We start from the raw sequence: 24,719 nt of genomic DNA on the forward strand, positions 1-24,719 counted from the left end.
TCCCCTATCAAAATATAAACTCTATTAGCGATCATGTCTTTTTTGTAGCTGTCAGTATTCTATACTTGGTAGGCGTTTAAAAAAAACATTTGCAAAGGGATGAAATAATAAATGCATGTTGGACTCGATATTTTGATGATTTTGGTAGTGTACAGAATAAGGAGAAGATTTCAAATGATGAGGGTAATGAGGCAATATTAGTCTACAGGACCAAAATTCTTTATATACTTTATAATTACAGTTTTCAGTGGCTTCCTAGCTGCAATGACTCCTACATAAAAACAAAATAAAGTAGATCTAGATATATCCATTAATAAGTACTGTTTGTTGAGGAAATAAGAATTTAGCAGTTTCATATACCTCCCATCGCCACACACACATTAAAAAAAAACCAAAACTCCAAATAGTTTATGTAAAAATTTATTTGACCAAAAGCTAGAAACAGGTGATACTATTACATATGATACATTTGGTAAAGATCTAAATGAAAAGCACTTGGTTTCATTCAGCTTCACATTTCCTAGTGTGTTTCCTGGGTAGTGTGATGCTTAATAAATAGGAATCAGGACTGGGATTATATGCTAGAAGCAGGGTAATTTTTAATCAGAACTGTAAACTTGAATTTTCATATCTGTTCCACACTACTGTGGAAAAAGGAATGTTTTTAGCACTGAGCTGTACATAAGGAAACAGTTTAGCAACAACAAATAGGTGCAATCTACTTGATTCTCTGAATCCAGTTGAATCAGGAGGTTTTTGGTCTTTATTAAATTGGTCCCCAAAATAGGGATTAAAAATCCCTCTGCAAAGGAAGAAATGGAACCTTCCATTTGCCATACTCTGGCAGTCTAAAATGAAATCAAGACAAATTGAATTGTATTTCTATTTCTCCTTTAGTGATGGTGAGGAGCTCTTAGTTTTGTATTTCTAGCCAACAGATTAATGGACAAAGAAAGTGGCATAGAAAAGGGCTGGAATCTATGATGGGAAGCACTATATCAAGGAGATAGGCCGCCATATTAATTTCCATTGAATTACTGGCTGAATTTATTACTAATGCTCAGCCATACAGTATTGGGAAACAGTCAAACATGGTTCTTTATTTGGAATGAGATTTTCAATTGCATTGTAAAAGTCAACTTCTGAATGCCAGAAGTTGGTAAAGTACCATACTGGTCCAAATATAGGCTGATGTCACCTAAAATGCTAAAATGAAATCTCTTTTAAAGGAAAAAAAAAGTCTAGGTATACAGTGAAAGTAACATCAACTGTAGGCCACATTCGACACTTATAAGCTATCTATATTTGGACCAGTACAGAAACAGAACCTCAAGTATTCATCCAGAAAAAATCTAGATGTTGTCGATTACTTTTAAAAGTATTTTCTCAGTGAGTGCTCAGAGGATGTTTGCCCTGCAGTATGGAGTGGGAGGAAGGACCATGATAATTAGGCTATTCTTTGTGGTTTATGACTTCCTAGAATAACTTTTTCACTATAGATAGAAAGTCCCCACCCATTTTATGAGATGGTTCTTGCCCTTCTGTAAAAAGGCTCAGGGTGACATGGAATGCTTGTGTTCTTAAATCAACCCAGGCACAATCCAGTAGCTCAGCTGGGTTCCCTGCTATTGCCCAGAGTGTACAGAATGCCCTCGATCTTGGAGATTTTGGCCTAAGTTAAATACCCTGCCTGCCTAAGGAAAAAAAAATGCAACTTAAGGATAAAAAAAAAGCCAACTAGAAGCTTTAGTGTGCTGTTGGAAAGAAGGAACTAGATTTAACTGGTGCCCAAAGCCTCTCTGATAACAAATATTGGTCAGGTATTCATAATTTGATTGACATTTCCAGTAAAGAAAAGATACAATAATAGAAGAAACTTCTTACAAGGGAAAGGGACAACATGGATTTCTTGAATTTCTGGCAAACAAAATTTTTCCTTTTTGATTCATATACAGTTAAGTTCGTTTAATGTCTGATCCAGTGTCTGATGTAAGCCCACGTTCTCTTCTTTGGCCTGGGCAAGTTTTTCTAGTTAAGAAAGAAAAGGTAAAAAAATTAAAAAAAAAATTTAAACTCACCCAAGCTTATTAAAAAAACCTCCTGGGAAATTATAGTTGCTAACTTAGCCTAGCAGAAAACTCATGTCAATGACTGTACCTTCATTGTGATGCTGAACTTTCATCAGATAACTTTTACTACTTGAGTGATTTCAAACTTGTGCTTGGTTCTCCCAGATGCAATATTTTACATATTTTTGCAGGCTCTGAAATATTTTTACTTCTTGTTCTTTTGATTAAAAAAAATCACAATTCTGTAATTCATTTTTTTCTCTTTTAAAAGTATTGAAAATGGTCCTAGAGATTTCTAATTTTTCTCTACTGCACAGATATATATATACATACATATATATATATATTTATTTCTATGTGTAGTTCTATTGCATCTCTGTATTAACCTTCAATACTGCAAGGATGCATGATTTCATTGTTGCAGGCATCTCCTCCCCTACAACAGTCTCTTCACACCTCATTAGACAGTCTTTGTGTGTTCTTATGGCAAATAAATAAATAAATAACTTGATGGCTAACCATCTGGTGATAAATGAGCCTTTACATGCTTATTGAGGTGACATCAGGTGACAGACACAGAGCTTCTCACTAGTCCTACCACACTGAAAGCTTTTCCAGCTTGGTAGAACCAAGTCCACTAACATAGGCTTCCAGAGTGCAGTTATCTCTACGCCATACCTTACTAGAATGGTTAGCTATTGAACAAATGAAATACAATCAACTCCACCTCCCCCACAGCAAGGCAATGCAATGACTTCACTTTTAATTATACCTTAGTCATTTTACTAAACTCCTAATTTGGTGGTACAGATAAAAAAAGATAGAAAAATTCACAGGATTTCCATTTAGTACTGTGTTAGAATGAGCAGGAAGAGATAAAATAGTGGTTTGAAAAAGGACAGAGAAAGAACATGGCCAAAGGAAACTTTATGATGCTGGAAGAAGGCCAGCACATTACAGAAAAAAAAAAAGTTTAGAAGTTGGTGGAGAAAGGTTTTTGACTCTTAACTATTTAAACTTTCAAAAATCCTTTGACAAAGCTTGAAACTAAAGGCTATTTACAAAGTTGAATCATCATGGAGTTGGAGAGCATTGCAGAGGTAACACAAAGTACTAGAAAAGACTACTGCATTTGGAGTCAATGGAGTTGGCTTTGTTTCATGGTTCTACTTCTTATAATTTGTATGATCTTAGGCAAGTCACTTTCCTTCTGTAGGCCTTAATACCTCATGTGCAAAACAAGGGTGTGAAATGAGATGATCCCAAAGGTCCTTTCCAGCTTGAAATATATGTTGCTTCTATGCTGGGTGGGCCCAATTTGAAATTGGTTTGACCATGGTTTGACAGCTGGCTTTGGCAACTATCTGGAACAAGCCTGCCTTATGCCCTGCTCCTGTCCTTTCTTTAGCTGAGGTACTGCTCCCTTCACGGAACTTTTCGGATCTTCTATCTCTAAGTGACCACCTTCCTTCTCTTCAATTCTTATGTCACATTTTCTTACTTCCTGCGTCTGTACTTATTAACTTTCATACCTTGTAGGTGCTTAATAAAGGTTTGCCAAACTGAATTATGCCTTGTATTAATAGCCATTTTTGTATAGGTCTTCTACAGTCTCCACTACAAGACAGTAAGTTTCTTGAGGGCAGGTCCTGGGGCTGTTTTTCATCTTTGCATTCCCAATGCTAAGCATAGAACCTCCCACAAAGTATATATTAGCTGCCTTAAATTGAATATCCTTTCTCCTTAGGCAACTGTTGCCATCTTGTGAGGATGAATGAGATATTAACACATCAATTTCATCGATTAGAAAATATTTCTGTTTGGGGGAACAAGTTCTGAAATCTGCAACAGGGTGCTAATTTTAGTGGCTTCCCTAAAACAGTCGTATAAAGGAAGTCCTGCCAGATGCTGAATTCTGCAAAGTGATCGGCCAGGTGTGGCTGTACAGTTATTTCAAAGGGTAATATTTACAGACATCTGGAAAGATTTGTAGGACAAATATGTAAGAAGGGCTGGGCTGGTTCTACTTGGCTTTGTAAAAGAAAAAATAACAACCAATCCCAACTCATTCTTTAGCCTGTCCAAATGCATATATGTAATGGGAGTGGGTAGAACATATGCTAAAGGTTAGAGTGAAATAAAATGATTATTAGGGAGAGGCAAATGGAGCTAAGAGGTGGAGGGGTCGGAAAGACATATAAAGGAATTTAGGATTATTGTATCTTCTACTACTATAGAACTTAAAAAAAAAACCACCCCTTACCTTCTGTCTTAGAATCAATACTAAATATTGATTCTAGGATAGAAGAGCAGTAAGGGTGAGGCAATTGGAGTTAAATGACTCCTCCTGTGCCTGGGGCCATATTTGAACTCGGGGGTCCTACAGACTCCAGGACTCCAGGCCTGGTGCTCTATCCACTGTGCTACCTAGCCACCCCTGCTATAGCACTTTAAAGTTTATAAAGTACTTTCCTAAAAACCACCCTGTGAAGCAATTAATTCAGTATATTCTTCTCTATTTTACAGAAGATGAAACTGGTTTCCAGAGAGGGAAAATGACTTTTGCTATTCAAGGTGGATGGGATTTTGAAGTCTAAACCCTGATAGAGGAGGGTATCTTCCTAAGGTCACATTGCTAGGAAATGTCAGCTCCAAGACTCATACTCAGTCCTTTTGACTCTGTCAGGATTGATAGATTGTCAAAAGAACTAGGGATGGCTGCTTAGTATTATGGAAAGAGTTTGTAGCAAAGAATCCAGGTTTGAGTCCCACCCCGCTATGTTACTAGTTGTATGATGTTCTCTAAGTTTTAGCTACTACTTGTACATGCTAAGACTAATCCACCCTGTGGTTCCTACTTCTTGGAGGTACTGGGAACAAATAACCTTGTAAACTACAAATCACTATAGAAATGGGAGCCATCCTTGTTATCTGAATGTTTCTCTAAATTTAAAGGGCTTAGAAAGACACGTTGATTCCTTTGGAGTCAACAGAAGAAGAAGAAAGCCATATTATTGTCTTTCTCCTAGGACCTTATCATCCCCTAGAAGAATGCCATCCCTTAATTCCCAGCATGCTTTTTATTGCCCTCCTCCATTCTCCCCCCAATACCCCCCCCTCCCTTTGGTCCTCTAGGGGCCAGGGAAATTAATAGTTGAATGTCACTGGAGTCTCAATTTAGGAAGTTCTGTCATGCTCCAAGATTATGAACAGGATTTAATACCCCATTACCAATTAAGATTTGTGAAATGCCTTTTACTGAATATGTGACATGAATAAAAGATGATGAAAAACAAATGAAATGAAACTGAAATGTAGAATTTAAAGAGTCCAATCCCTCTGCCAGGGAACAATCTGCCTTCAGGCTTAAAATCATGCAATGTTAGAGTTGGAGGCAGCCCTAGCCCCAACTCTTCTAACTGATGTGAGAACTGAGACCTTCAGAAGAAGTGACATGCTTAAAGTCATACAGGTGAATCAGAAACATATCTGGGATTCAACTTGGCTGTTGGACTCCCAAATGGAAGGCTTACTATACTTTACCAAAGCAATTTTATACCTGGAAGGTATAAAACATCAAACACACTCTCCATTCACTTAGGGGTGAGAGGTAGAAACCCAAAAATACTGAGAGGCAACTACTGGGGGGAAATGATGGGGCTGGGACAAGGAGGAGTACACCAGAGACAGTGGCAGAGGAAGTACGGGCCATCTGCTAGTTTCCTATTTTAAGTCATTTGTTTTACTAACTAGATGCTAAGTTCAGTTTTTAATCATCAAGGATTGCAATTGCAATCCTCTAGATTTTAGGAACCTGAGAAAAACCCAGTTGCCTTGTTTCAGTTACACCTTTGCACGCCATTATCTGCTCAAGGCCAGAAACTTTGCTACCTTTGCAGTGTCTGCTATCTTTTGGATCAGTGCATCTGAAGTTATTTAGAGACTAAAGAAGGTTCTAGCAAATTTGTATTTATTTAAAAAGGAGCAAGAGGTAGTTTAGGACAATGGACAGAGAAGGTTGGCCTTGAAGCCAGTAAGACAGATTCAAATTTTTCTCTTAACCTCTCAGTGCTCCAAGCAACTTTGTTGCAGAGATGGTACCCTTGCCAGCTTGCCCTGGCTGAGGGAATCCCTTCCACTGGGAGTTTCCCTTACCAGTGAAGTCACAGGTCCAGTCCCTACTACTATCCCTAAGAAGAAGCTTTCTGAATATTGTTTGCCCTTGGGCAAGTCCCTTCAACACTAGAGTTCAGTTTCCTCATCTATTTGGCTTTGGGATGATGCCACCTAAAATACCTATGTCACAGGGACGTTGCAAGGAAAAGACTATTTCCTCTATTAAAGCACTATAGGAATTTGAGCTAGGATTATAAATGTTATCTAACTGCATCAGCCATAATGATAGAACTCTAGTAAAATTCTGTGCTTAAGGGCTTAGGCAAATATGATTTTAATTACTATTTTGTCCAAGAATCAGGAAAGTGCTTTGGAAAATTGAAAGCATTAAATAAATGGGAGTTGTTGGCTTTATTAAATCACCTTTCAGATACATGACTTTGAAAAGAGCCTTTCTCTAAGAGATTGTTTCTGTGTATGTGAGTCATTGAGAAAGGAACCCTGGGGATGGTGCAAAAGTAGTGAGAAAATGGAAAAGAAAGAAGAAAGCATAGATCCAGACTGCTTGTCTTTATTTCAACAGGCCATTTATAGTCATGGTCACTGAAGGATGATAGGAGTGAGCAAAGTAAAGCTGGCAAAGGCCAGAAGCCCTCTAAGAGCCCTGGTCACAGTGAAGAGGCCAAATCCAGGCTAAGTAGGTCAGGAGGCAGGGTGGAAGAGACAGAGAGGAAATGCCCTTTAGAGAGAGGTCATGTCGTTGAGTGCGTGGTCCAGCTCCTCACTGATCGCTTTGTATTTCAGTTTCTGGGCGTACAGCTCGTCTGCCGAGCACAAGGATGGGGCAGAGAACAGAGGGGAGGAATGCAAGGAAGAGAATGCAGGGGGTGGAAAGAAGCAATAACAGATGAGCAATGGAAGAAAAAAAGTGGGAAAAAAGTTGTAAATGAGAGAAAATGAAAGAAATAAAAACAAAAGTTCAAGAAATAATTTCTAAACTGTCTAAAATTAAATGGAGGATTTTGGTCACTGGTACATACCATACTCAAACACTTAGGTCTCTGAAAAGGATAAACTCCACCTCCCCAATTATTTCTGACTTATGGTGGTTAGTTCAGCTATTAAATATCTATATAATATTTAATATATACAACATACATCTATGTATTATATATTAAGCAGATTATCCTCTTTATCCAACTATGTACTCATCTATGTTCTTATTAGACTCTAAGCTCTCTAAAGACAGGGACTACATTTTATTCTCTAGCTGACTTTCTCCTTTCTGCCTTCAGATATCAGAAAACACCATTTTAAAATTCTCGAATGCACTTATATAATATTACATATTGTAGTTATTGTCTCTCTACTTCAGAAGTGTCAGACTAGAGTGTGGCCAGAACCAGATTAAAATGTAATTGGAAAATACTGAACAAATTAAGTTAAAGTATAATGCAACATAGATAATGTTACTTTGTGGTATTCTAAGTCAGTATCCATTTCTACTTGAGTTTGACACCATTGCTCTACTAGGCTTTAAGTGCCTTGAGAGCAGGGATGATGTCTTATTTAAAACTGTTTCCCAAGACTTTGTACATTGCTGATTGATTACAATCTGGTGTCCTTTCTTATCCTCTGAATAAAGCAGCCAGTGATAAATGTGTACAGGGAATCAAAGAATGCTAGAGTTAGGGGGGACCATGAAGATCACCTAATCTAGTGTAAGACTAAAAATGAATACTCCAAGTATTTAAATTTATAGGATTTAATAACAACAAAATGAGAGAAAAAGGGGTTCCTTCAGCTGAGTGAGCAGAGCAAAGAGCCAGAGACCCAGAAGCCTGTAGCCCTTGAGACAAAGGAAAAAAAGCCCTGCAGTGTGGTTTTTAGCAAATTTATAAACAAACCCATGCCAGGGTACAACACAGACACAAGACAAGGGAACCCTGGGAAGAGTAAAGAATGTTGGGAAATGAAGTCCCCAGGGTACAAATTTTTAAAACACACTCTAGCATCTTCATTTTATAGATGGGGACACTCAGGTTCTATGTCACCTGACTATGATTACATCTGTGAGTTAGTGGTAGAGCTACTCTGACTCTACCACTGATTTGCCACTGAAGTAAGGGCTTCTCTCCCTACTCTGTGGAGAATCGTCATACCCTCACTGTCTGACATGGCCACGTGTGGGTGCCGGAGTTACAAGGCAACCTTCTGGGAAGATGAAGCATCCACTGAACCTTCTCTGTGTGACTTCTCCCACTAACTTCCCTTACTATTGATTAGGATTGCTGTTCTCTCCCCAGTTACAGAAGAAGTAATATGAGAGCAAATACTCACAGGATCTATACATATGCCCACTTTTATCCTCCTAGAAGAATACCCCAAAGATCATATTCACAGAATTAAAAATCTAAAGATCATTACCCACTACCCCCTCCTTTTTCTCTCAGCAGAGGTACACTTAGTTGCCCCACATCCATTGCTAGCCAAATACATAAGCGCCACATAAATCACTCCTCTGAAGCACAAGCTACTGACACACTCCACAGAATCCATTTATGGACAATAACCAGGCATCATTGTTAAGATGCTTTGATGCAACACAAGAAAAATGTAACTTGGAAATTGAGGAAAATTCCTAATTCTGGACTGCCTTAAGTTTCCCTTTAACCCTATACCTAGCCGGAAAATGTTTTGTTACCCATCTCCTAAGTAATTGTGATTGATTGTGAAAGCTGATCAAAAGCAACAATGATTCTCTTAGCTGGTCATCACACAGGTCAGGAGGAACTAACCTCTGGATCACCCTGTCTATGTCATTTATCTCTATTATGAATTTCTCTGTTGTAGCAACATGGTAAATGATCATAGAATGTTGATTAAGCAATTTGTTAATGTGTGACATATCCAATTACCTGCTAGAAATCATGTATGTTGAAAAATGTGTGCCAGAAAAGCATGTACTCACTGAAGCTATATAATAAACACGAGCTCTGTGCCAGGCAGAACAGCTTATTGATGCCTGAGCACAAAGGTCTGAGTACTGAGTTGTCTCCCACCTCATCATCATTCATCTAAGCCATTACATCTAGACAGAAAAAGAACACTGGATGAGCTTTCAAAACTACTCTAGTTTTTCAACTTGTAAAATAAAATGGTGATAACAAGTACTCTGAGTTTTAAATATATGTGTAAATATATTTGTGTATGTATACATGTTTATATGTACATATGTATACATTAATATGCTACTATAAATACAAAGTATCCTTGAATAATGTATTTGTATGCTTAGCACAGTGACTAGTGCATAATAGGCACTCTATAAGTATTTGCTACATATAATATTATTATATTTTTGAAAAATCTTGGTAAAGTTTACTAAGAAATCTGTTTTCAATTCTGTGATCTCTTTTAGACCTTAGAAATCATCTAGTCCAGGGGTGCTTAACCTAGGGCCCATGAATTTCTTTAAAAAATATTTTGATAACTATATTTCAATACAATTGGATTTTTTTGGTAAGCCTATGTATTTTTATTTTATTCACTTAAAAACATTATGCTGAGAAAAGGATCTATAGATGTCAGCAGATTCACTGCCCAAAGGGTCTACACAAACAAGGTTAAGGACCCCTGCTCTAGCCCATCTCTCATTTGATGGATGGGGAAACTGAGGACCACAGTGATTTACATATTTTAGTATTTAACAAATGTCTCTTGAATCAACAAGACTCCTCCAGTATCACATAGACAGAACCAGAATTCCTTCTGAGAAATTATAACATAAAACTCTGGGGAAGCTTTGGTTTAATCCAAGCCTATTAAGATTCTTATGAGGAAAGACCGTCCTTCTGAGGACCTCCTCCCAACCTGCTAGCGACAGGGAGGGGACTTCTGAGGAGAAGGGAGGGGGACATATTTAAATGGGTATTTCATACCTTCCAGGTCATCGATGGTCTTTTCCAGTTTTGCAACGGTTCTTTCTGCAAACTCAGCTCGGGTCTCAGCCTAGGAAAAAGAAAGAAAACAAGCCTATTGCAACTAGTGCCGGCACAAGGACGAACAGCAAGTTGTTGTCATGAGCAAACTGACCTCTTTAAGTTTGTCAGATAGAAGCTTGATTTCTTCTTCATATTTATCCTCCTTTTCAGAATACTGTAAAACAAACAAACACATCACAACATGATTTTAAAAGGGCGAGGAGGGGAGATCGATTCCTTACTCCATGTGGAGTAAGGCTTTGAACCACGTTTAGAGAGAAACACAGAACTAGAAGTGGGAGTGTGCGGGAGACAGCTCTAACGTGCTGCAATGGTTAAATTTTCCACGTGAACATTTATACCTCAGAAATCAGCAGCCGCTACAATTCAGAACTTGACTTTTGTTTTGCTCACTTTTTAGGCTTAAGAAAGTGTTAATATTAATAATGCCGATTCAACTTGAAAGTACATGCATGTGTTGTTTTTTTTTCTCCTCAGAGAATCCAGTTGTTACACATTGACTAGCAGACCCTTGTATTACTCAATAAACATTATTTGAGCTCAGCAGGAGGGCAGGAGAAGATCAGGGAAATGTCATCACCTGAATAAAGACCAGGTGACTGTAGGCTAACAGTAATAATACTAATTACTAGCACTTTGTAGTGCTTTATGGTTTGCAAAGTACTTTATATCTATTAGCATATTTGAGACTTGCAGGGCCCCTGGCTAGAAGGGGAGACTTCAGAAGCCATCTAGTCTAACTCATCTCTGAACATGAATCCCTTCTACATCCTATCTGAAAAAGAGTCATCCAGGCTTTGCTTGAGGTTTCCCTGTGAGATGAGCCTACCACCATCTGAGGTAGCCCATTCTAGGTTTGGATATGTTGTAGATCGTTAGGAAATTTTTCCTCCTATCAAGGCTAAATTTTTCTCCTTACAATTTCTTCCCCTGATACCCTTGACCTTCTTGGGCAGAGTAGAATAAGTCTAATCCCTCCTCCAAAGGACTGCCTGAAGATCTGAAGACCCAAAGTCTTCTCCAGGCTTAACACCCCTAATTTGTTCAACTAGGTCTCTCGTACGGTATGAACCCAAGGTCCTTTCCCATTCTCATGGCTCTCTTTTGGACACATTCCAACTTACCACTGACCTTCTTAACAGGAAACTCCCAGAGCAGAACCCAGTGCCACAGAGGTGTGTGACAGAGCACTGTCACCCACTTTGCCCTAGAACAGACACCACTATGAATGCAGCCCAAGGTCACTTCCCCTTTCTTGGCTGTCATCATGTAATAGTGTTAACTCATAATGAACTTGGAGCCTGCTAATCCCCCAGATTTTTCATTTTTTCAGGTGAATTGCTGCCTAGCTCTGCTTCCTCTATCACGTACTCGTGAGGTTGACTTTTTGATTCCTTATGAGTACTTTATATTTCCCCCCATAAAACTAATCTTTTTCGATTTGGCTCAGTGTCAAGATCTTTTACAATGCTGCTTCTGTCATCCAGTATGTTTGCTTGTTCTCTCGCTCTCTCTCTTCATGTCATCTAGTAAGTTTAATAAGCATGCCATCTGTACGTAAATGCCTTTCTCCCTAAACCTGTTCTCCTCCTTCGGATTTCACTCCATCTCTCTGTGGTACCACCATTCACCTCGGGCTCCCATGTTTGTAGCCTTGGGATTATCTTCGCCTCTTATCTCTCCTTCACTTATATCCAATCAGTTACCAAGCTCTGCAGTTCTCAAAGTCCTCAAATCTGTTTCCTCCTCTCTGTTCCTCCAGCTAGCACCCTGGCACAGATTTTCACTGTCATCTGCTTAGAGCCCTGAAAGAGCCTTTTAACAAGTCTTCCTGTCTCTACTTTCCCAAACCCCACTCTCACCCCCATCCAAACTTTTTTTCAAATGCTTCCAGACTAAATTTATTTTATTATTAATATCTTTTTTACTTATTAATATTAAAAGTTAATTATTAATATTAATCTCATCGCCTCACTCTTCTGCTCAGAATTCTCTCCTTGCTCTCTATTACTTATCGAGTACAGTCCAAACTCCTTTGTATTCCAAGTCTTTCATAATCTGGGGCCAATTTATCTCTTCAGGTAAATTCTTCATATTTACCCCCTCTACTAGGCAAGCTGGCTTATTTCCCTTCTCCTGAACATACTCTACATTTGCCCAGCTTCATGCCTTTGCTCGCGCTGTTCTTTAGGCCAGGAATAACTTTTTTCTTCTTTTTCTCTGCCTCCTGAATCATGACCCATACTTTTAAAAAAACCTTTTCTTAGAATTGATATCAAGTATTGATTCCAAGGCAGAAGTAACTTGCTCAGGGTTGCACTGCTAGGAAGTGTCTGAGACCACATTTGAACCCAGGGCAACTTTCATCTCTAGGACTGGTCCTCTACCCACTGAGCCACCTCACTTCCCCTCGTGATCCATACTTTAATGCCACTCTCTATGTGAAGTCTTCATTGCTCTTCTCTTCAATTCCCCACTGGCTAATACCTCCTCTCTTAGACCTCATTTAACATCTTTTGTGTCTACTGGGCTCATTATGTATTATAGTTCTTTATGTTTTTTATCCTCTTACTAGGCTATAACTTCATGAGATTAGGAACCAGGTTTCATTAAAGCTTTGTGCCTTGTCTGAGCTCTGAACACTTAATATAATGTTTAATTAATTAAGCAGAGAAGAAATATTTTTAGAAGGTAGAATTTCTCTACGAAATTGAGAAGAACCTTGAGAAGTTCTCTGCAAATTGTCTCTATGAAACTACCTGAGAGATTTGATTTAAAATACTCCTATTAAAAAGTGGGATATTGGTAGAGCCTTGACTTTGCCACTATCTAGCTGTTTCCCCTTGAGAAAAACCCATAACCTCTCTGGGCTGCAGTTTCCCCATCTGGTGAATGGGCATATTAATAACTGCCTTCCTCACAGGATTTCTGTAAAGATATGTGAAAGGGTTTTGCAGATTATAATATTATAGTGTTTTATATATATGTTTACAGACATACATACAAGTATATATAGACACACATATCCACAGACATATATAGGGGAGTGCTAGTAAATGTGATATAAAATATATAATGACACACATTGATGTTTTAATCGACATAATGAATATTTTATCCATCACTTTCTTTTTTTTTTTAAATCCTCACCTTCCGTCTTGGAGTCAATACTGTGTATTGGCTCCAAGACAGAAGAGTGGTAAGGGCTAGGCAATGGGGGTTAAGTGACTTGCCCAGGGTCACACAGCTGGGAAGTGTCTGAGGCCAGATTTGAACCCAGGACCTCCCATCTCTAGGCCTGGCTCTCAATCCACTGAGCTACCCAGCTGCCCCCTATCCATCACTTTCTTAAGTCCAGACAATCAATGAAACAATAAATCTAGTCCTAATTTGTAATTGCTGTGTGGTGTAAGTGCTCACACTGAAAATTTAACAATAATCTTGTGAACTGATATAAGATGGGGCTTTAACCAGCTCTATATATACATATTGTGAATCTTAAAAATTCTCAGACTCTACCTTAGAACAATTTTGGTTAAGGCTGCTATCCCCTTATTTTTCAATGAAGGTACTTAGTTAGGAATGTGGGAACTCTAACATTACTCCACCCATACTTAGGCATACTTTAGGGGAAGATAAAGTTGTAAACTCCTGATTGAACAATGAAAAGTCCCCAACCCATACTTAAAGTGAAGCAAGAACCCTTAAGCTAGTTCTATTTTTAGATCTAATACAAACGGGTGCTAAGTACCTATGAAGATCAAATTAATCAGGCAACTTGCAAAGGACAAGATTAGTCTACTCAGGTATGAATTAATTAAAAGTTTTAGTCTACTCAGGTATTAATTAAGAATGGTCAGTCCTTTGGAAAACATCTATTGTGATTGGTAGACGTAGAAATTTAGGGGAGGTGACACAGGAGAAAATTTTCTTTAAAAGGAAGGAGCTGGAGGGCTCAAAAATTAGTTCAGCTTAGGAAGCTGAATTGGAGTCTCTCAGTGGCTGAACTTAGTTGAGTTGAGGAGCTGAACTGGAGGGTCTCTCTGAACACTAGAGTGTTTCCTGGAACAAAATCTTGTGGTGAGTGATTAAAGACTGACTAGTCTCTCTCTTAAGGCTCAGATGGCCTAGGCCCTTCATACAATATTTCTCTTATTCTTTCTCCTTTTCCTTAATTCCTTTATTTGTATTAATTAAAATCTCCATAAAACCCAGCTGACTTGGGGTATACTTCATATTTGGGAATTTTTCCCATGGCGACCACCTTATTTTTGATTTAACTCAAGACATTGTCTTGAAACCATATTTTTGCAGTCACGGTTTATGGCAACCACTCTTTTGTCTGTAACAATATATATGTGTGTATATTTGTCAGTTATGTTGCTATAACAGTGATGTATATTCAAATATATGTGCATACATATATGCACATACACACACAAACAACAATATAACATCCTGTTTTAGGATGATCCTTTAATCACTGTTTTTGAGATTGAAGTCACTGAAGCTTCTCCTCTCCAAATCCTACTCCTGAAGTCCTTAAACTGTTTGAGTCCCAGGGTAGTTACCATTATAGCAAACTGGAATTTCAGTGAACCTGTAGGATTCTGTATTTCTGCTGTTACGCTTTGGTCTAGAAAAAAGTGCTCATGGAATCCCTCAATGTATTTTCCTCTCTCTATTTCAGTTAGCCCACTTGATGGCAATAGAAGGTGCTGTTACAAATCCTGTTACAAAGACCAGGGAGGTTCCAGGCTTTGAATGCTCTCCTCTGTAGGAGATGGAACGGGGGAGAAAAATCCCATTGGACCTAGAACCAGAGGCATGCTCAGTGTGAAGCACAATTTTCAAGGCTTTTGCCCACTTTTTGATCCCAAATGGCCCCCCAACCATTGCTCAAACAAGGTTGAGCTAACTGCCCACAGGCCAACCAGCCAACCCCTGACCTTCTCTGATGCAGCCTCCAAGGACTTCAGGTTGTTGGTGACATTCTTCAGCTCCTCTTCCAGATCGCCACACTTCCTGCACAAAGAGAGAAGCAAATGAAGAGCCCAGAGAAACAGATGAGGTTGGTCCCCAGTTCCTTAAGGGAAGGAATTATCTTTTTTTGTCTTTCTAGCCTAGTGCCTAGCTCAGTGCCTATTGAATGACTGATTGATTCAGGGTTCTTTTTCACCCAGGGGAATACTCTTGTGGCCAGTGCCCTGATAGGCCAGCCAGCCACAAACTTAGTTGCTGGCTAGAGGATTTTCTTTCTTACTTACTTAAAAAAAAAAAGATTAATTTCCTGAAACATATTTGTTACACACTTATCAAAATGGTATCATACCATGCAAAGGCGTGGCAGACCCAGGAGTATTTGCAGGGCTTCCCTCCCCCCTTTTAGGATTTTTGGGCTCTTGCCAGGGGTGGGGCTGTGAGGCTGCCCAGGCATTGTGAAATCAGGACTGATGAATCCCATCCAATAGCTGGGACTTCAGTGAGAAGCAAGAATGCAAAAGTACAAGATTCTGGGGGACAATGGAGAGACATTTGGGTCTGGTAGTTTAGAGAAGGCAGAGAATATTGGGATAAATGAATGAAACCAGATTTCTTCCATTCATTTCAGATCCTTCGCTAGGCTGGCAATCTTATCTGAGGCAAGGGAAGGTTTGTTTTTTTTAGCTGGTTAGATCTGGATCAAGCTTCCTGCTTCCTTTAGGGACACCGAGAACAACAGGAGAAGGAATGGTGCCTGTAAGAAAGCTGCCCTCCACAGTTTCTCAGGGGGGAAGGTAGAGTTGCTTGTCTGGGGAGTAGAAGTGGCCTTCCTCAGAGAAATGAGACTCTCTTGGAAGCCAGTCTGTATTCTCTGTCCCCTGAAATCAGCACATGGGCTAAGTCTGCCAGGTTAATAAGCACAGACAGCCCTGCAGACTACAATGAACAACACCCCATCTGGATCCTGATCTTCATATTGCGCCATTTCCTAGCAGCGGTACAGCGTTCAGGAAGGGAGCGGGGTGGAGTGAGAGGGGCTGGCTAAGCCTTGAGTGACTCCTGATTATAACTGGATGAACATCAGGCATTCGAGCCATTAAGAAATGAGGAGCCCTCAGGACCCTGTTCTATGTCCTATCTGCTCGCTATGGAGAAAGACAGCTTGGAACGCCGAGAAGCAGTCACTCAGCCTTGGCCCTCATGCTTGCCCATGTGCCCGGGCTCCTAGGACCCTGGTACTCACAGTTCTGACACCTCAGCACGCTCCTCTGCTCGCTCCAGCTCGCCCTCAAGGATGACCAACTTACGAGCTACCTGCAAAGACGGAACCAAGGGCTTGAGCTTCTCCTTACATATGTCACCCTCCCCAACATTTGCCCATTTTCCTAGGTAAAATTTCATCATTTCTTTAGGTTGTGAAGACAAGAGAGCTCCACAGTAGTTATTCTTAAAGTACAATTAAAAAAAAAAATATATATATATATATAAAGAGAGCTCTGTTTTGCAACTTAATCTTAGAGAGTTGCCTGGTGCTCACTGAGGGTTATAAAACTAGTAAGTGTTAGAAGTAGGATTTGAATTCAGGTCTTCTTGCCTCTGAGGCTAGCTTTCTACCCACTTTACCACACTGTCTCACCAAGCATATACATTATTAACTTCACTTGTAGCAGGATCACAGAACTAGAAGCAAAGACCCTTCAGAAGCCATTCAGTTCCTATCCTTCATTTTTTGAATGAGGAAACTGAGTCTCTAGGAGATTGAGTGACTTGCCCAAGGTCATAGAAGTAATGTCAAAGGCAAGATTTGAACCCATGTACTCTAACTCTAGACCCAGTGCTCTTTCCATTGGACCTTATAGAGGAACCTGGCAAAAGCCTCTCTGATCCTTCATATTATACCCCCAAATAGGGCAGCTAAGTAGCACAGTGGATAGAACACCAGGCCTGTAATTGGGAAGATTTAGGTTCAAATTTGGCCTCAGACACTTCCTAACTATGTGACCCTTGCAAATTCCTAACCCTGATTGCCTAGCCCTTGCTGCTCTTCTGTCTTAGAATTGATACTAAGATAGAAAATGGAATCAACCAGTTGTCTGAACACCAGCTATCAAATGGTACTTTGGTGGTTTCATTCCCCACCCCATCACTACCTGCGGCCCAAATGGCCAGCTAGTTTACCCTCTTGTGGAAATGGGCTTACATCCAAATAACTATCTCTGGACAAACAAATATGAAAACATAAGGGGCCAATCCAGCTCACCAAGGGCTTCCTTTAGGAAGGACCCGTAGGGTTCTGTCAACAGCTCCATTTCCCCCACATCCTGTGACACTGGCCCCTAGGACTTACCTCCTCATATTTGCGATCTGCCTCCTCTGCAATATGCTTGGCTTCCTTCAACTGCATCTCCTGAATTTCCATTTTCTCTTCATCCTTCATTGCCCGGTTCTCAATCACCTTCATTCCTCTGTAGAGAGCCAACAGAGACTCCTTTTGGTCTAGATCTTTTCCTTAGATGATCATTTCAAATGATACTCCAGGACTAAAAAGGCACTTATTCAGAACTAAGTTCTAGCAGAGCATAGTAGAAATAGCAGGGCCCTTAGAATGCATAGTATCAGAGCTGGGAGAGTCCTTTGGGCACAGAATATGAGATGGGAAGGCTGCTGGGACACAGAATGTCAAAACTGGGGGAGAACCCTTAGGGCACAGAATGTCAGAGCTGGGAGACCTTAGAACAGAGAATGTCAGAGCTGGGAGAGTCCTTAGAACAGAGGCTATCAGGGCTGGGAGGGAGCTTAGAACAGAGACTGTCAGGGCTGGGAGGGAGCTTAGAACAGAGAATGTCAGAGCTGGGAGAGACCTAAGAACAGAGAATGTCAGAGCTGGGAGGGAGCTTAGAACAGAGAATGTCAGAGCTGGGAGAGCCCTTAGAACAGAGAATGTCAGAGCTGGGAGAGTCCTTAGAACAGAGAATGTCGGAGCTGGGAGAGAGCTTAGAACAGAGAATGTCAGAGCTGGGAGGAACCTTAGAACAGAGAATGTCAGAGCTGGGAGAGAGCTTAGAACAGAGAATGTCAGAGCTGGGAGAGAGCTTAGAACAGAGAATGTCAGAGCTGGGAGAGACCTTAGAACAGAGGATGTCAGAGCTGGGAGAGAGCTTAGAACAGAGGATGTCAGAGCTGGGAGAGAGCTTAGAACAGAGAATGTCAGAGCTGAGGGAGACCTTAGAACAGAGAATGTCAGAGCTGGGAGAGACCTTAGAACAGAGAATGTCAGAGCTGGGAGGGAGCTTAGAACAGAGAATGTCAGAGCTGGGAGGAACCTTAGAACAGAGAATGTCAGAGCTGGGAGGAACCTTAGAACAGAGAATGTCAGAGCTGGGAGAGTCCTTAAAACACAGAATGTTTGAGTTGGGAAGGACCTTAGAATGTAAAACTTAAAATATCATTGCCATAAGGTACTAATTAGAACGTAAAGTTGAGACAGAAGAACATAAGAGCTGGAAGAAAGCTGACAATATAGGATCATAGATTTGGCTTCTTGGGCTGAGGCTCACAGGTAGGAAGGGACAGCCTGTAGCCATACAAACTAGTTAAATATCAGAGGCAGTATTTGAATGCAGGCTTTCCTTACTGTCAGAAGGGACCTTTGAGCCAGAAGTGGCCTTAGAAGTCATCAGTTCCACCATCTGTCATTTTAAATCAGGCTGAGACCAGGTTATGAATTCATCTAGTCCCTCATTTTGTGAACAGGGAAACCAGGGCTTGGGGAGATTAAGTAATTTGCCCAAAGTCACAGAAGTAGTAGTAGGAGCAACATTTTAACTCAGGTTCTCTGATTCTAGAATCAATGTTCTTTCTATGGAACCATAGAGAGCAAAAGCTCCTGGGATCCTTCACTCCTAGTCCTCTAGCCTGAGACCCTCCAAAATAACATATGAGGAAACAGAAGCCCAGAGGGGGATGGGTCTAGTTTATGATCACATAGGAAGATAGTCAGAGCACTGGTATTATATATAGCTCCACTTTCTTCTGACTGCCATTGGGAGGGCCCTTTCCCTTCTACCATGCTACTCTAGGACCATATACAAAACGACATTTCAGCCAGGAGCCCACAGCCTTGAAAAAAATCAGGCCATGCTCTGTGCTAATAAAAATGGAACAACATGCCTGTATGGTACTCTGCTTTTAAAGAACTACTTGTGCCCATTGCCATTAGCTACATCATTACTATAAAATTAATAGATGGCATTCACATAGCTCTTTTAAAGTTTTCAAATTGCTTCATATACATTTTTATTATATGAACTTCATAGCAACTTTATAAGGGAGGTCCAAGAGGTATTAATGGATCCATTTTACTGATGAGGAGACTGAGGATGAAAGTTGTTAAATAATTTGCCTATGATTATTTGCTAGCAAGGAAAAGAGGCGGGGTTTGAATCCAGGTATCCAATGCACCTAATACAATGCCACATTATTTCCCTGATATTAGGGCATCAAGAGGTTGATATGCCTTAGTTCAAATTTTTGGTATTTTAATGAATTCAAAACTCTCTGGAGGACGGGTTCTAGAGCAGTAGAAAAACTTCAATATCTTCTATGACACAAATTAAGCATGATTTCCATTTGTTGGAAGGAAACAAGCATTTATTAAGCACTTACTATATGTCAAGTGCTTTACACTCATCTGATCCTCACAAAAACTCTGGGAAGTAGGTGTTATTATTATCCTTATTTTACAGTTGAGGAAACTGAGGTTAACAAGTTAAATGACTTGGCTGGGGTCACATAGCTAGTGTTTGAGGTTGAATTTGAACCAAGGTCTTATAGACTCTAGGCCCAGCACTCTATATACTGTGCTATCTAGCTTCTTCCTTCATTTTGGAAAATTATTCCCAAGTCAATTTTCCAAATATTATTATCCCCATATTACACGTAAGGAAACCGACACTTGTGGTAGCATGTCTGTAGGGCAAATAAAACTAGGACAAGAACCTGGATCCAAATCCAAGCCCAGCCCCCTTTCCACCATAGCATGGCACCTCTCAAGAATCTTATTACTATATTGTTATAATATTATATTGGGTGGGAGCTATTTTCCCAATATCCTTCAACCTCATCACTAGTTGTGTGACCCTGGGCTTGTCACAACTCCTCTGGACCTCAGACCCCTCTTCTCTAAAATAGGAATGGAGGCCATTGGCATAGGTTATCCCTAAGGCCCCTTCAAGACTAAAAAAAGAAAGGAGTCTGCCTGGGTGATAAGAAGTCAGTCCTTGAAGAACAATGGCGTGGTTGCTTGATTTCTCTTGGGATCCCACCTAGAGGGAGCACTTGAGGAGATCCAAGTTTTAATGCCAGATCGATTGAGACGATTTTTGTCATGGCAGAGAAATCAGATGTAAACGCTCTTCAGTTTGTCAGGCAGACAAAGCCCTGGGGATGAAAGCTTTTTGTTTCTGGATTTCAGACCCGAACCACCCTCAACAAGGGCTGAGGTAGCAGAGCTGACACGGTCATTACATAAGGAACCCATTTAACCTGACAAAGGTTTTCCCTTAAGTGAGTCACCCAACACAGTCTAGGCTCAGCCCCTAGAATCCCTGCCAACTATACAGGGGAGCTGTGGAGTTGTGGAATGGCGACTTCTGCCCAGTGTCTGAAGGAAACAGGAGCTACTTAGACTTTATCAAATGAGAAATTCTTCATGGGAATTAATGCATGTCTTCATAAATTGCCAAAGGACGATCGATAACTATTTATTTTTCTAAGTAAAGGAGGAAGTAATCTCATTTTGCTTAGCCTCACTGGACAGAAGTAGGACCAAAAGCATGGAATAGTGGAAAGAATATTGCTGTTTTTTAGGCATGTGAATGTAGTAGAGACACATTTATTTTTTTGGGGGGGGGGCTCAATTTTTTCATCTGTAAAATGAGATAGGAGGATGGAACAGATGACAGAATAGGCAGAGTTCACAGTCCTGAATTTGAAGTCAAGAGGGCTAGGAATGGGCTCAAATCCTGCTGCTACCACTTACTTCCTGTATGACCTTGGGTGAGTAACTTATCTCCTTTGTAAAATGAGTGCGTTCAACCAAGTGATCTTTAAAATCTCTTCAAACTGTATTTTTGTGATTATATGAACTTGTTGGAAAATTTTTGGCCAAGTGTAAGGAAATGCTTCCATTAATGAGATCTGCTTGACAATGGGGTGGATTGCCTCAGGATCTTGGGTCAAAAGTTAGAAGTGACCCCAGATGTCAGTGAAGAGAGAAGAGTCGGTTTCCTACCATGGGAATCTGGGGGACTGCTGGGCCAGAAGGAATGGCAGAAAGGATTCAGAGGTCAGGTAAGGGATAGGGTTAGATGGTCTTTGTGATCCTATCCAACCTTAAGGAAGAACTTTTTTTTTAAACCCTCACATTCCATCTTAGAATCCATACTGTGTATTGGTAAGGGCTAGGCAATGGGGGTTAAGTGACTTGCCCAGGGTCACACAGCTGGGAAGTGTTTGAGGCCAGATTTGAACCTAGGATCTCCTGTCTCTAAGCCTGGCTCTTAATCCACTGAGCTACCCAGCTGTCCTCTTAAGGAAGAACTTCTAAACAATTAGTCTGCCTCAACATGGAATAAGTTGTTTTATAAAGTAGGGACTTCCTGAACAACAGAAATGTTTCCTCTTTGTTGGGGGATATGGTAGGGAAAATTTGTGGTTTGGGGTAGGAAGTGGCCAAGATGGTCTGTGAAATCCCTTCCAACTTCATTTCTATGGCTCTGATTTCATCTGCTCTAAATCATGCCCCCACCTCCTCACATAAATTGCAGTATGTATAAGATGGAGACCCTTAGGAATTCTAAGAGGAAAAGTAGGTGTTAGAGAATAGTGGGAAAGTAGAATTTTTTCAAGTGAACATTGGCTAAAATTTGCAATTATGGAGTGAGCTCAACAGCAACATGTCTTTCATTCACTTTCTTCTCCTCCTTTCCTTTGTGGGGAGCCCCACCCCCACCCTGGGCTTTCTTCCCTGTAACATGCTGAGAGATTCCTACCTCTCACTCTCATCAGCTGCCTTTTCCGCCTCCTCCAGTTTCTGCAGGGCTGTGGCCAGACGTTCTTGGGCCCGGTCCAACTCTTCCTCAACTAGTTGGATCCGTCGATTCAGAGCTGCCACATCTCCTTCGGCCTATACAGTGAACACAGGCACTTGGGTTAAAAAAAAAAATCCAAATAAAAATCTACCACTGGACAGGAATCCAATTTCAGCAGCTACTCCAGGATACCCCATTGAGCAAGTCCATTCTTGTTCCAGCTGCCCAGACTCTTGGGGGCAAGGCATGAGCTCTGGAGAGAGGGGGTTACTTATTGGGAGACCACAGAAGTGCTCAGGAATAACACACAGTGGGGAAGAGTGGGGTCAGCTCCTCCCCCTGCCATATATAATGACAATAGCTCACAATGAGGTTGCATTTTAGGGCTTGTAAGGTCCTTTACATATATTATCTCATGATCCTGGAGCAAACAAACATTCCCTTCTGATGAGGTTATAGTGGAGAGTCACCAGGTGTGAAGCAATGGACAAGAATGTCTTGTGCTCTTCCAAAGACCAGCTGTCATCCTGGAGAACTCACAATGGACCTGCACAGTGTGAGGTTAAGATCTTCTGGAGACTTCCCTGAAAATGGAAAGTCAGCAATTGTCCCAGAGCCTGCTGCAAGATTCCTCGAGAGCACAGGCATTCTAGCACCAGGCTTTAGCCCAGATCAGATGGGATTTCTGCAGAGCCTTGGATGAGGGTGCCTACTTTGCCGATCACACATTCTTTCTGCTTATATCCAAAGGAAACAAAGCTTTCCTCTTTCTCCCTTCCCTTTTCCACACTCTATCCAAATTTGTCTTCTATTCAATTATTCAATAAACATTTATTAAATATCCAAGTGGCTACCATATTAGAGATGTATACAAAGACCAGAACAAATCATCCTTTTCCTCAAGAAGCTCATTATATAGATAAGTAAATGCAAAGTAATTTTGGTGGAAAGGGGTGAGAGAGAACACTAATAACTTAGGGGTGGGAATCAGGATAGTCTACAACTTGGCCAGAAATGATAAAATAGTTTCCATCTTTTGCTTTCCCCCTCACCATGGATTTGGATCAGCAAAGGTACAGGAACCAAAGAATGGTTTAATGGAAAAGAACATGGTTTGGGAGTCAGAAGGCCTAGGCTTGAATCGTGGCCCTGCCAATTACTATCTCTGTGATCTTGAGCAAGTTGTTTTTCCTCCCTATGCCTGTTTTCTCATCTGTAAAATTCAGGGACTTTGGGTCCTGCTCAGCTCTTATAAACCTTGACAGGGTGGTGCTTGTTTGTTAGTGTGGATGCCTGCTCCATGGATGTGGTCTGGCAGCCCACTCCAGGCTTTTTGAATTGCCTGGTGGCTAGCCTTCTGGTTTTAAGCCAGTGAAGCCAGTTTTTGGTCCCCAAGGGGCAAATTGTTGCTGGGCCTGTACTTAAGCTTGTCAAAAGTCAGCAGATTTTGTCCTTACCTAGCATAGGCATTGAGAAGTCAGGACCACCTCTATGCAAAGATGCTTCAAAACTGAGAAGGCCTTTTGGACTTTTTAAAAGAATGTCCCCCTCTAGCATCTCATTTAATGTCCAAAATGACTCTGAGATGTAGAGAGCATAATAATATCTTTTGTTTCTATGACACTCTAAGGTTTAGAAAGTGATTTCCTCCCAGCAAAGGTGTATGAGAGGTCATAGTGCAAATTGTTGTCCACCCTGTTTTAAAGAAGGGGAAATTATGCTTGGAAAGATGAAGTGACATTCATTGAGTCACACAGCTTGTAACTGGCAGAGCCAGAATCTGAACTCTAGTCAGTCTAGATTCCTAGTCTAGTGACCTGCCCACTACACTCTGTTGCTAGAGTCCTTTGCACAGAGAGTGCTTGACCTGAAAGGGGGCTTGAAATTCTCCAAGTTAGGAGATAGCTCGGAATAGAGAATATTAGAATCAGAAATCTGAACTTCTGGCCAGGTAGGGCAAGTTTTAGCCTTCTCATTTTAACAACAGGGAAACTAAGGCAGAGTCCAAAATTGGCTTACACAGAATCATACAGCTTGTTAGTACAGACTTTAACAAGTCAGCAATATATGATTCACCCCAGTTCCTTCATAAAAGCCCTCCTCCTGGCACTGAAATGACCACTGAGCTCCTGAAGACATTGCCATTGGACTGAAACCTCTCTAAGGACTACCAAATGGTATGAGCTTCCAGTACAGGCTACATTGAAAAACTAGACCAGCCCGGCTAACTGTAGCAAGGTTCATCACTAGAAGGTGATACATTTTTTTTTTGGTCCCAGAAACTCATGGAAATCAGCAACAGAACCAGGCTGAGAATCTTGGCTTCTCCATCCACTGGACTTTCTGGGCCTAGAGTCCTAGGGATGGATTGAGGTCAGTGGGGATTACATTAGATGTCCATTTACTGACAGTGAATTAAGGGTCCCTCATATGCATCATATCATTTGATCCTTACA

General features: G+C 40.7%; 1 protein-coding gene across 4 annotated transcripts in view; it reads right to left on the bottom strand.

Annotated features, from left to right (window-relative positions):
• Window positions 1-404: 404 nt before the first annotated feature.
• Window positions 405-24,719, bottom strand: part of TPM4 (tropomyosin 4) — a 47,006-nt gene continuing 22,691 nt past the window's right edge. For 2 of the 4 annotated variants that reach the window (XM_003340769.4, XM_003340770.4), the window contains 7 exons: window positions 22,225-22,358; window positions 17,520-17,637; window positions 16,416-16,486; window positions 15,139-15,214; window positions 10,281-10,343; window positions 10,127-10,196; window positions 405-2,028 (listed from right to left, as the gene is read on the bottom strand). In XM_003340769.4, the coding sequence (XP_003340817.1) occupies window positions 1,946-2,028; window positions 10,127-10,196; window positions 10,281-10,343; window positions 15,139-15,214; window positions 16,416-16,486; window positions 17,520-17,637; window positions 22,225-22,358 (615 nt within the window). In that variant the 3' untranslated portion in view covers window positions 405-1,945. Of the gene's footprint in view, window positions 7,010-10,126; window positions 10,197-10,280; window positions 10,344-15,138; window positions 15,215-16,415; window positions 16,487-17,519; window positions 17,638-22,224; window positions 22,359-24,719 lie in introns of all 4 variants that reach the window. The other 2 variants (XM_003340772.4, XM_003340771.4) reach the window with 2 other exon arrangements.

Source organism: Monodelphis domestica, chromosome 3 (assembly GCF_027887165.1).
Source record: "Monodelphis domestica isolate mMonDom1 chromosome 3, mMonDom1.pri, whole genome shotgun sequence".
NCBI lineage: Eukaryota > Metazoa > Chordata > Mammalia > Didelphimorphia > Didelphidae > Monodelphis > Monodelphis domestica.